The 13,126-nt window shown below is 42.9% G+C and overlaps 1 protein-coding gene across 9 annotated transcripts in view; it reads left to right on the plus strand.

The window, feature by feature from the left end:
• The window catches only part of ppm1bb (protein phosphatase, Mg2+/Mn2+ dependent, 1Bb), a 33,415-nt gene that overhangs the window by 13,213 nt on the left and 7,076 nt on the right, over positions 1-13,126 (plus strand). For 5 of the 9 annotated variants that reach the window (XM_056429319.1, XM_056429321.1, XM_056429322.1 and 2 more), the window contains exons 2-4: positions 1,312-2,148; positions 4,935-5,052; positions 5,749-5,860. In XM_056429319.1, coding sequence (XP_056285294.1) covers positions 1,318-2,148; positions 4,935-5,052; positions 5,749-5,860 — 1,061 coding nt within the window. In that variant the 5' untranslated portion in view covers positions 1,312-1,317. Of the gene's footprint in view, positions 1-629; positions 683-1,311; positions 2,149-4,934; positions 5,053-5,748; positions 5,861-13,126 lie in introns of those variants that run through there. The other 4 variants (XM_056429327.1, XM_056429328.1, XM_056429325.1 and 1 more) reach the window with 2 other exon arrangements.

The following is a 13,126-nucleotide window of genomic DNA, read 5'->3' on the forward strand; positions in this document are numbered from 1 at the left end:
AGAATGATCACAACCCATCATGGCATCCATGGCCTCCTCTCTCTGCGTCCCTGGCACCCTGCAGCCACAGCTGCAGACATCAGCCACTGCAGAGGCAGGCTGCAGAGGCTGATCCGCTCCTCTGGTGAGGCTCCTCCAGGTCCTGTTCACTTCTTCCAGGTCGGTTGCAATCTGCCTTTGTCGCTCCCCCCTCCCACCCTGGACACTCCACTGGGAGCCCTGGACCCATTGTTCCCACCCTCCCCTCCACACCAAAAGCTTTTCACCAACACCCGGGCTACCCGGGCCGGTGGGGCTCATCATCCCACCACCCCCACTGACCACACCTCTTCCACTGACCACCTTCCTTTCCTCCTCTTCCTCTCCTCTCTCCTTCCTCCTTCCTCTCCTCTCTCCTCACTTCCCTCCTCCCTCCTCCTTCTTCCTCCCTTCTCTTCCACAACCTACACACACACTTACACACCACACACACCAACACACACACATTGTTTGCTGTCTGGTTGTTTGTTGTTGTGTTTTGTGTTGCCTTGTTTGTTGTTGTTCAAAAATGTTTGTTGTTTGTTGTTTCAAATGTTGTTCTGTGCAAACAAACTCAAAACATTGGGGTTTCTGATTTCTGAAGAGAGGCAAAGAACACAAACTGACCCTCAGACAGATTTCATTCCCATTCAGCTCTTTGCGGGTGAGTGTTTCCCACCCTGCTGATTCAGTCATTTCACCCTCTAAATTCTGCCAACAAGTTAACTAACGGCATTAGTTCCCTTGTGTTCAGAGTGAAGGAGGCCGTGTGCGCGCTCAAAGAAGCGTTGATGCTGCAGTGTAATCCTCAGCTCTGGGCTTCCTCCTCTGGCTCTCACCATCCTCTGAGTAACTAAAAGCGCTCTGTAATCACAGTACGAAGCAGCCTGCTAATCTACTGACACAAAAAGCACATTTACAAATGGATTTACTCTAAAAACAAAAAAATATAATGTGATTTGCCAATGGGAGTGAGTTTCGCTTGTTATGAGGGGCGTCAAAAGCTTGTAACAAGTTGTGTGAAAACCAGTCGGATCAGATTCTGGATTTTCTTGAGATTATTCATATTTTTTTATTGTTTTCAATTAATGTATACATGAATACATAAACTTGTCCCTCCTTGAAGTTCTTTTTATACAGTCGTATACCGCAATCTTCAATATTTATAGAACAGTGGTGCATTAGGATAAAAGTGGCCGACTTCAGGGATAGATTATCTTCGTTGTCCTTGCCGGTGATGGTGTAATCCTAATTCTATGTTTCTCTCTTCTCTTGGTTAATCTCCAACTATAGGCAGCAATGGGTGCATTCCTGGACAAGCCGAAGACGGAGAAGCATAGCGCCCACGGCGAGGGCAACGGGATGCACTACGGCCTGAGCTCCATGCAGGGCTGGCGGGTGGAGATGGAGGACGCCCACACAGCGGTCGTGGGCCTCCCCCACGGACTCACCGACTGGTCCTTCTTTGCCGTCTACGATGGCCACGCAGGCTCCCGGGTCGCCAACTACTGCTCCGGCCACTTGCTGGAACACATCTTGTCAGGAGGGGCCGTCTTCAGTTCAGGATCCGGCTCCGTAGAAGGAGTGAAGGACGACATCCGCTCGGGATTTCTGAACATTGACGAGTACATGCGCAGCTTCTCTGACCTGCGGCAGGGCCTGGACCGCAGCGGATCAACCGCCGTGTGCGTGTTGCTCAGCCCGAGCCACCTCTACTTCATTAACTGCGGAGACTCGCGGGCCGTGCTGTGTCGAGACACCAAGGTGGGCTTCTCCACCCAGGACCACAAGCCCTGCAACCCCCGTGAAAAGGAGCGCATCCAGAACGCTGGCGGCTCGGTCATGATCCAGAGGGTAAACGGCTCCTTGGCCGTGTCCCGGGCCCTGGGGGACTACGACTACAAATGTGTTGACGGTAAGGGCCCCACGGAGCAGCTGGTGAGCCCCGAGCCCGAGGTGTACGTGTTGGAGCGCGCGCCCAAAGGAGACGAGTTTGTGGTGCTGGCGTGTGATGGGATCTGGGATGTCATGTCCAACGAGGAGCTGTGCGAGTTTGTCCGCTCACGACTCCTGGTGTGTGATGACCTGGAGAAGGTCTGTAATTCGGTGGTGGATACCTGTCTGCACAAGGTAAGCTTTGATGTCTTGCATATGATGTACTTAGAAGGTGTGTCCAGATAATTGCCTGCTTTTCATCTCGTCTTACAGCTGCAGAACATGAATTGCATTAAATGTTACAAAAAATAGAAACAATTATTTACTCCTGTATTTTCTTTCTATTATTGAAATGCTCAGTTGCACATTTGCACGATCATCATGGTTGCGGACACAAATGAATAGCTAAAGCTGTTAACAGGGTTCGTACGGTCATGGAAAACCTGGAAAGGTCATGGCATTTTAAAATGGTCATTTCCAGGCCTGGAAAAGTCATGGAAAAAACTTAAATCATAAAAGTTTGGGAAAAGTCATAGAAATTTGTTATAATCACATGTTCATTTACGCCGAGTTTGAAATAATTAATATGTTTTTTAAAGAAAGACGCTCAAAATGTAAGCCGGCATACGCTCTCAATACGCAACATTTTCTAAATTGTTCATGTTTATACCGAGATTTTAGTTTGGTCATGGAAATTTGGTTTAAAGTCCTGGAAAAGTCATGGAAAAGTCATGGAAATCCATTGGTCAACATGTGTAAAAACCCTGTGTTACGTCTTTGTTTTCACGAATGTATGGATAACGTGGTGGTAATGATGTTTTTGTATGTTTGGTTTGCGTCAGTTCAGATTCAGAGATCTCAAATGCATTTCTCATTAGTCCTGCTTTTAGTAGTCATACTGATAATATGATATATAAATAACTTAATGTCCTGAAATACATTATGAAAAACTGCATTTGCAAGATAGCAAAAATATCTATTTATTTAATGAAACTTAACATCTCTCAGTAAAAAATCATATAAAACCAAATGAATAATAATTTATCCGTCACTCAACATTTTGGACTTCTGCCTTCTATATATCAACTATTCATCCACATGCTGACCAGTGAACAGGTTCATCACCATGGTGACCAGTTTTAAACCAAATTTCCATGATTAAACATTTCATTTTGTGAAAACTCTGTCTAAATTAAAATTTGAAATCAAAATAATCGTTAGTTGCAGCCCTAATATCAACTGTTTTGTGTCTTGAGTACTGCAACAACCAACAAGTGCACAGCAGTGTAGTTATCTCAAGTAACAGTCACACGCTGTCATAAATCTCCCCCACTGCCGTTTGTGATGCATGTGACACTGAACACCTCCAGAAAGTTACTCGGACCAAATTGATTTCTACAAGCTCGTGACGAGCTGACGCTCCATTGGTTGAAGGCCAGAGCTCTATATGTCTTTTTCTCAGTGTATACTATCATTTAATAAATGCAATGTTTCGATAATACACCTATTGAAAGTGATGGTTTATAATTCAAGATTTTAGAGCTTTTAGTCAATCAACAGAGAATTAGTCCGCAAATATTTTGGGAATTGATTAATTGTCTTTTCAGAGGCTAAAAGCAGGCTCAGCTCAGATTGAGCTAGAGCTCGTGGAGATACTTTAGGAATCCATCAGCCATGTTATGCTAGCTTGTTCGGGAAGATGGCTAAATAGTGCTCTGTATTTGGGCAACATTTTGCCCAATTTTCTTAGCAGTTTCCAGAACAGAAGGTATTGACTAAAATAAAGCAGTTCTTGCAGTAATCTCCAAATGCTAAATGTTTTTGTTCCCAACCCACAGCATTTCTCCCCAGTGTTCCTCAAGTTGTTGGTGTCTTAATGTGGTTTTGACTATTTTTTAAAAATTCTTGTCAACTGCACAGAAACCTTCGCACACAATCTGTGTAAAAAATGGTATCAAGCCAAAAAATTACTGAAACCACTTCAGAAACATAAGTGAGCATGGTAATGGCCATCATATACCTCCATCGTCATGTTCTAAGCCCGACAATATAAACTTTATTATTGTACATTTAAGGTTTTGGACAGTGCCCCTGGACATCGTCAACTGTTTTCTGATGTTAAAATATGATTATTATCCCTCTTGTCGCCTTTTCAATTTGATTTGACCGATTCATTAATAAATGTCGTGTTCTTTCAGTAAGTCAACAAACACACATAAGTACCTCACACTTAAACTTGGAAAACAATATTAATTCTAATAATTTTCTGGAGATTTTAATAGCTGGGGTCATATTGACCTCAAGGGTAAAATATGTTAGTAAATATAAAGGTAACAGGAGGGGTTAAATTAATAAAAAAAATATTCAGTAGTTGAAGACCTGTAAATGATTACACAGAATTATCTTACAGTGACTATATGGGAAAGGTGAAAAGAGTTTGTCGGCAAGGCGTTTAAAACAGTTTGTACTACATTAGTCGTAAAATGTTTCTGTATAGGAGAACCGTATTTAAGATAAGTTTATAATAAAGCACTATCTACAAATTAAATGCGTTAATTTATCGATTTATATTGGCTAATTGCAGATTATATAAATCCACCAATAGATGACAAGAAACTGAACAGAAATGCTAAAGATAGACTGGACATTTTTGCTCGCCATTGTAAACAAATATAACATCTTTTGGAAACCTTGTAAAGATGTATTTATGTTATGAGTTGTGTAAAGAAATCGATATCAGCTGAAGTATCATTCAGTGGTTATCAGTAGTCATAGTTATTGACCTTATTTTACTGCCAGCCACTATCATTAATTTGTTGCCTTGCTGCGTGTTTTGCCTTGACTTTGAATTTATTGTAAACATGAATTGGGAACAATTTGATTTTAATTTCCCCAATCCCTGTATAATTCACAACTACAGAATGATGTCCCAAATAAATGTCCTTCTCATCGGTTCGTCTGTTTCTGTCTTCGTGTTGCAGGGGAGCAGAGACAATATGAGTGTGGTGCTGGTGTGTTTACCTGGAGCGCCTAAGATCTCAGAGGAGGCTGTGAAGAAAGAAGAGGAATTGGATAAGTACCTGGAGACCCGTGTTGAGGGTCAGCAGACACACACACGCACACACACACACACACACACACACACACTAGATGGTCGGTATGTAATCATAATCATCGTAAAATTTGAGTTTGGAGAATACAAAAAAAGGCTATGGTCTTGTTATTAGTTTCAGTTCTTGTTGAGGAAAAAGAAAAACCAACTTTACTTCCATCTTTCACTGGCTGATAAGCTGCATTTGAAACTTGTGATATATTCTAAACATTTCATTATTCCGTGGTCGTTAAATATCCACACTGTCCTTTGGCAGCAGTCTGTTTCCCTTGTTAAGAAATGTAAAAAAAAAAAAAAAGGTTAAGTGAAACAAGTGGCCACATACTGTGTTCAGGTTTAATGTAGATATCCAGGGGGGGCATTCTTTAGGTACATATTTTAAATCAATCTGTTAGGCACAGACAGACATATTTTTCCACTACTATGGTTGATCTCTCAGCCTCTACAGATAAATGTGGTGGTCTAACACAGTGGTACTCAGATGGGGGTACATGAAGGCACTCCATGGAGTACGTGAGATACTCAAAAATATGTTGTGCTGGTTAGGTACACAGTACATCACTGCAAAACAGTTGAGAGCCACTGGTCTAACACCTAAAACGTGTTGTATAAGATACAATACACTTGCCTCAGTGTGCAACACAACCTCTCACAAACCCCTGGTCCTCTTTGTGTTTGTGTAGAGCTACTGGGGAACTGTGGGGAGGCGGGAGTCCCTGACCTGGTGTCTGTCTTGAGGAGCATTGCCACAGAGAACACCCCCAACCTTCCACCTGGCGGAGGCCTGGCCAGCAAGTAAATACACAGCCTGGAACAACATTTAACTGCATTTATACACAGAGCGTGTGCTGTTAGACGACTTTTATCCACATGCATCATTTTTTTAGGTCTGAGAAACTTGTGAAATTTATAATTTACCACTAGAAAGTAATAATTTGTGTTTTACTGCGAGTTTGATTTCTATCTTGTCAACTGTTTTAGCATCGTTACAACGTGCTTTAAAAAGGGATATGAGAGACAGAAATGTGATTATACATTAAAAAGAAAACTTAACTCGAGATTCACCGATTGATCAGCCACCGATCAAAACCTGCTGTTTTTCCGCTGATCAGCCAGGACGAGTGTCATATTTTTGAATTATTTCATATATTATTTTATATACAAAATAACAGTTGTGCGTCACGTTAGTTTTAAGTTGCATTCGGTGGCACAGACCATCACTCAATTTTGTCGTTGGTGTGAAAGGTCTTCAGCAAAAGTGAAGAAGACATAAAGCTCACAATTTGTCAACTGCAAGTCCAGAAATAGTCAATAAGACATTATGATGCGTTCAAGCTGTATTCAGTCAGAATTAGTGTTGTAACTCTATCATGATGTGTTCAAATGTAATCCTGTAAAATGTAGTTCTGTTAAGAGAATCTTGAATAAATACAGTTGTTTGAAGGAGATTATTTTTTCAAAGAAATATAACACTAGCTAAAAGCAACTTATAATACTGTTATAGTTAACATTTCTAATGACAATGTTTTTTAATCATAGCAAATATTACAATAAATATACAATAAAAAATAATTTATTTTGTAATGTAATTGTTATGTAAATAATCACAATGGATGACAATATTAAACTAAAATAATGTGTCTGTATGTACAAATATATATAATATATATATGATGTGTATATATTAGGGGTGGGCACGTTAACGCGTTAATCTTGCGTTAACGCATCAATTAATTAACGCCGACAATTATTTTATCGCGCGTTAACGCAGGTTTTATTATTTATTTTATTATTGTAAAAGTGTGTTGCTCACAGGCTTTTATTTTGTAAAAGTCTGCTACTGATTGCTGCGGAACCGGAAAAGAAAGTCATTCGCGGTTTAACAAACATGGAGAAGAGTACGGAGATTTTAAATGGCCATTTTCAATTTAAAGTTCTTAAAGACGGCGGAGTCGACAGAAACAAAGTCATATGTAACAACTGCCAAGATGAATTGTCTTATCACCGGAGTACTTCCAGTCTTAAATATCATTTAAATGCTAAACACACTGTTGATGCCAGCGAATCATACAACCAAACACACAGTGGAGCGAGGCTTCGACAGACGACGCTGCAGGGAGGAGATCAACCAAGAGAAGCTAACCAATGCCACAGCGAAGTGGAGAGCTACAGACTGCAGGCCGGTTAGTTAGGGTGACCAGACGTCCGGTTTTCCCCGGACATGTCCTGCTTTTGAGACCTAAAAAATGCGTCCGGCAGGGATTCCAAAAACGTCCGGGATTTTGCTTCGTCGGATATTTGTGTTTCTCTGGGTTTTCATAAACTAGTTATTACCCCTTACAAGTTTTGGAAATGGTATCTCCCTTACGTTCCACCTTCTTGCGGGAGCTGACAGAATAGAGAGCAGTCATTGGTCGACCGATCTCAGGGTTGCCAGATACACGATAATTATCCTCCAAATACAACCATTTTGAGCCTTTGGTACGATACTTCACCATTTCCAATCTGGCAACACGGAGCACCTTGCCGCCTCCACTAGTTCATCGTTGTTTGTGGGCATGCTATAAACTACGACCAGCGCCGCCGCTCCCATAGCGCACTACGTGCTGTGCGTAGGGCACCAAGTCCTGAGGGGGCTCCACAAAATAGGCAACTAAAAAATCCTCATAGTTATAATAATTATAATGCCGATATTATTTCAGTCTAGAAATATTAGGCACCTTTTAGGCATGTATATCATATTAGTTCATATGGCAGTAAATTTAAAATAAGTGTCAAGTTCTAGGAATTGACAAACTGCACTGAAAGTGTTTTCTGGTGTCTCTCTAACAGGGACAACTGTTATGGCACTTTCATTCATATGGCAGAACATTTAAAATAGAAGTGCGCTATACACTACTTTTGAATTAATTATTGGATTTTGCGTATGCAAATGCGATTAATCAGGGAAATCATGCGATTAATCGCCATTAAAAATTGTAATCGTTGCCCAGCCCTAATATATATATGAACTCAGACTAGTCTTTAAAAAGTATATTGTGGGTATGACCCTTTTCCCCTTTTTATTTTATAATACTTTAAAGATTTATCTTTCATGTTTCTCATGAAATTGCATATGCTTTGGGGGGGGATTTTTTTTCTTCTATTACTACACCTGAGTTTATTTCATTTTCATGATTCACAAGGAACAGAAATGCACAAAACACAGAGCTGAAACAATTATACCATTGACAAAAAAATTGTTTTAAAATCATAACAATTATCTGGTTCAAGCTTCTCACAAAGTGAGGGATTGTTTTTGCTTTCCCTCGTCTTGCATTATACAGGCATGAGAATTCCTCACCTTTTGGCGAAATTCGCCGTTTTGAAACTAAAATAGGTGACTTACGTGAATCGTGTAGATCCGAAGAGTTTTTGTTTGGGGTAGGGGGGGTGTCAATTGGCTGGCCGGCGTTTATGAGATTGGAGTGGGACACGGAGAAAATGTGGAGTGGTGCTCTTCGCAATAAAACATCTTTGATGGGACGTGTCGCGTCTCGGCCAATCAGCGTCAAGATGTCTTCAGCGTTTGGTGGTTTAGGTTAGCTTGAATGTTAGCCCGCTACATCTGCTGCTGTCACGCTGCACGGTGTAGCGATGCTAACGAAGTACCCGTACGTTAAAGAGCGATGTGATTGAGCATATTTTTAGTATGATACTTCATCAAGAGAGCGATCAGAGCGCATGCGCTGCTCCGTGTCGAGCTGTCTGCGCTGCGCTCACAGAGAGGGGCGTTAAGTGGCGGAATTTTCGGCTTTAAAAATAAAAATAAAAAAAGATGCCAGAAGTGAAATGTTTAAGTTCAGTCTGTAAAGTTGTGTAACTCTACAGCTGCTCATCCTGATGAACTCTGTATCCTCTGGTCAGATACTCAGTGCGTTTTCATGATGGTATAATTCGAATCTTGCTTTAGTCGGACTATGCTATCTTTTGGGGGATCAGCTGTTATCCCAATATACATGGCAGTGAGTAATTTGAATCATTGGCTGAAAGCATGTCATATCCGATACGATAGGCGGCGCTGTTTTCATTACAACTCGTGGTGATACAGCCATTTCCGCTTGACCTCTTCACCACCACCAACAACAACATTTCGAGAAAGATGGCGAACAGAGAGCGAGGCGAAGCTACATCCCTCTGCTATTCTTCCATGGTGTTAATAGGAGTACAGCGAATGCAAATGGCGCTATTGGCTGAGTTGATAACGGAGAGAAGACGCCGTCGCCGAAGGTACACGGAGAATTAAATTTATCGTCTCTTTCGACTTCTGGGTCACGACATGGGAGGGAGGGAGGGAGGAGGGCGGCAGGATCTCGAGCATGCGCAAAGACGCAAAGTTCAGTTCCGAATCGAATTCAGAGTTACATGCCGCGAGAGTCGAATTATCAACTGGATCGGACCGAGCTATCCAGGGGTGTTAATCGGACAAGTCGGACCGCACATAGTCCGACTAAGGTGTTTACATGAAACGGATAATTCGATTTCAGTCCGACTAAGCCAATAATTCGATTGCATGTAAACGCACTGAATGACTAAAGGCCTCATAGTGTATCATCAATGCTATGAGGGCTCCATGTAGTTTCATTCATATCTGGCTGTATTAATCCTAATAATACTGCCATTTGTTAATTGTTGGTAAAAAGTGAACCATACAGATATTTTATTTATTACTATTATAGATAAATATACCAGCATCGTTTTTATGGGCTGTGTCTACTACCGCGCACTTGAGCACTGACTTTCAGTGCTCAAGTGCTCAATCTTGACAAAACCAGCAAAATGCAGTGCACTGAAAGTACCGGATGGTGCACTGCAAAAAATGTAGTGTAAAACAATGGACATTACTACTAAGCGGCCGCCATCTTGGCGACGTGCGGAAGGAGGAGCCCTTTCGCCAGCTTTTCATTTTATTTCTAAAACAATGGCGGACAGCACAAGCGGTAGACCACGGCTACAGACCGTAAATGTAAGTATCAGCGGTAGTTACACATTGTACTGGTATTACAATGTACTACTAACATGCCATTCTCAGATTAGTGAGCATACCTAGGTAGCATTAGATGCCATTGGATCTGCATGGCAGTTATGATAAGCTAGCTGGCTAATCCACCACCCGGCCAGTCCGACGAAGGTGCACTTTTATCGGACACTTTTCGCTTGCGGGGGCAGGTCGGCTCCAGGCGCTTGCTCCAGCGGCAAGTCCGACGACAGATAGCTATGTCAGTCATCGGACAGTGTTAAACAACGGCTGTTCTGTTAACCAATCGAAATAGCAATTTTAATAATGGATTAACAATGGATATGCTCAGTTTAATAACGGGTTAACATGACAACGTTACCAACACGCGCCGATAATTAATACCGTTACGATCGCTATCTAAGCTTGTCCTTCTTGAAATAATTGTAGCTTTCAGTCATCGTTGTGTTGTTTTTTTAATGTCGTGTATGTATTAATTTAAATGTAATCGTGGTCTGGGACAGAGCACTGAATTATCCTCTTTCTGTTTCCTGCCCCAGAGACGTTTCCTGGAGGTGCTGGTGCTGGTCCTCTGCTGCCCTCCCGACATCTGGCTCCAATGACCTCTGGCACCTCACATCCACCTTCAGGGCCTTTAAGAAGATGGACCGCCATCGCGTCTTCAGTATGGACCTCTCCACAACACACCTCGCCTTTGACAGGCAGCAGTTGTAGCTTGGAGGTGGTTGCGGACAGGCTGCCTGAAGGGGTCATGAGGCAGATGGGTTGGGACAGGCAGAGCCACCATCCCCAAGGATACAGTATCCTGGTGGAGTATGACTGCTCATAGAAGATGGGGCTGTTATTCAGGACCCTGGCATCATGCACTGAGCCCGGGCCTGTCGAGGCCCTGGCCACCACCCGATAGGAGGTGGCGCTGGCAAGCCAAAAATAAAAACTAGACAGGAGATCTCGGGGCCCCAACCGTGGTCAGTCAGTGCCCAGCACAGCCATGAGGCGTTGAATGACTCTCGGTGAGCCTGAAGTCCACCCTCATGTCACTGTGGCCATCAAAACAACGCCAGCAGGGGCATTGCAACATTGATACGGCAGCGCCGCCTGGTGCTGCATGGCTGCTGTAGTGTGTGGGGAGAGGAGGAGAGAGGAAGATTATATTAATATGTAAGTCATTTTATCAATAAAATGTTGTCATTGAGGTTTTGTAGTCTTTTATTGCGTTTTCTGATTTATATTAGAATTGATGCATGTTTGTAACAATAATTAATATGCCTGTGTGTTCAATTGCTAATTGATTCCTGTATCAGGGTAAACTTCACTACAACAGAGATGTGTATAAAAGTACAGTCAGTCAAAGTAGGCCTATTACTGTGTGAATTCACCCAGATGATGCCTATCATTTCAGTGGATAATTCTTAAAACTAATTGGAATCTAGGGACAAACATGTACAGAGTTGTCATGTTTTATTTCCATATGGTGTGTATGTGGATTGCAAAGAAGAAGGCTACTTCTGACAAAGATAATTGAGAATTTAGCATATCTAGCGAGGAGAATTTAATTGCAACTACTACATGAAGCTATGCTGTGAAGGTAAGGCAAAATCACAATTAAATTTACATATACCATCTCGACTTCAGCCAGAAGGCGGAGGCTCCTACCCGATTGTGGAGGTATCGCAGTTTCCACATGGGGTGGAGAAAGGGGTAAACAAGGGACAACAAGAGGGCAAGAAGTGCATTCATTTTGTCACTTTAAGGGTTACGGGATCGCAAGAAGATTTGCATATGTCACTCCCGGCTTAATTTCGCGGGTGCCGTGAACAGATTTGCGTCCGTCACTTCCGCCAAGTGGTTAACGGTTAAGTGTTCCATTTGAGACAGCACTTCATCAGCGACGCAGTACACTGCAATGCAGTGCACTGAATTGCAGTGCACTGCATTGCAGTGTACTTCGTTAAGTGCGCGGTAGTAGACACAGCCATGGTATACTGTTTTTATGGTATTGTATCAGTATCATGATATTTATGGCAGGTATGGTATAGAAGATCGTGACAACCAGGTAGAGGCAGAACAGACTCAAGGAACAGACTCAAGGAACAGACTCATGGAACAGACTCAAGGGACAGACTCATGGGACAGACTCATGGAACAGACTCATGGGACAGACTCATGGAACAGACTCATGGGACAGACTCATGGGACAGACTCATGGAACAGACTCATGGAACAGACTCAAGGGACAGACTCAAGGGACAGACTCAAGGGACAGACTCATGGGACAGACTCATGGAACAGACTCATGGAACAGACTCATGGGACAGACTCATGGAACAGACTCATGGGACAGACTCATGGAACAGACTCATGGGACAGACTCATGGGACAGACTCATGGAACAGACTCATGGAACAGACTCAAGGGACAGACTCAAGGGACAGACTCAAGGGACAGACTCATGGAACAGACTCAAGGGACAGACTCAAGGGACAGACTCATGGGACAGACTCATGGAACAGACTCATGGAACAGACTCAAGGGACAGACTCAAGGGACAGACTCAAGGGACAGACTCAAGGGACAGACTCATGGAACAGACTCAAGGGACAGACTCATGGAACAGACTCAAGGGACAGACTCAAGGGACAGACTCATGGGACAGACTCATGGGACAGACTCATGGAACAGACTCAAGGGACAGACTCAAGGGACAGACTCAAGGGACAGACTCATGGGACAGACTCATGGAACAGACTCAAGGGACAGACTCATGGGACAGACTCATGGGACAGACTCAAGGGACAGACTCATGGGACAGACTCATGGGACAGACTCATGGAACAGACTCATGGGACAGACTCATGGGACAGACTCATGGGACAGACTCATGGGACAGACTCATGGGACAGACTCAAGGGACAGACTCATGGGACAGACTCATGGGACAGACTCAAGGGACAGACTCATGGGACAGACTCATGGGACAGACTCATGGAACAGACTCAAGGGACAGACTCATGGGACAGACTCGTGGCTCAGCAGAGCACAAG

Source organism: Pseudoliparis swirei, chromosome 13, assembly GCF_029220125.1.
Source record: "Pseudoliparis swirei isolate HS2019 ecotype Mariana Trench chromosome 13, NWPU_hadal_v1, whole genome shotgun sequence".
NCBI lineage: Eukaryota > Metazoa > Chordata > Actinopteri > Perciformes > Liparidae > Pseudoliparis > Pseudoliparis swirei.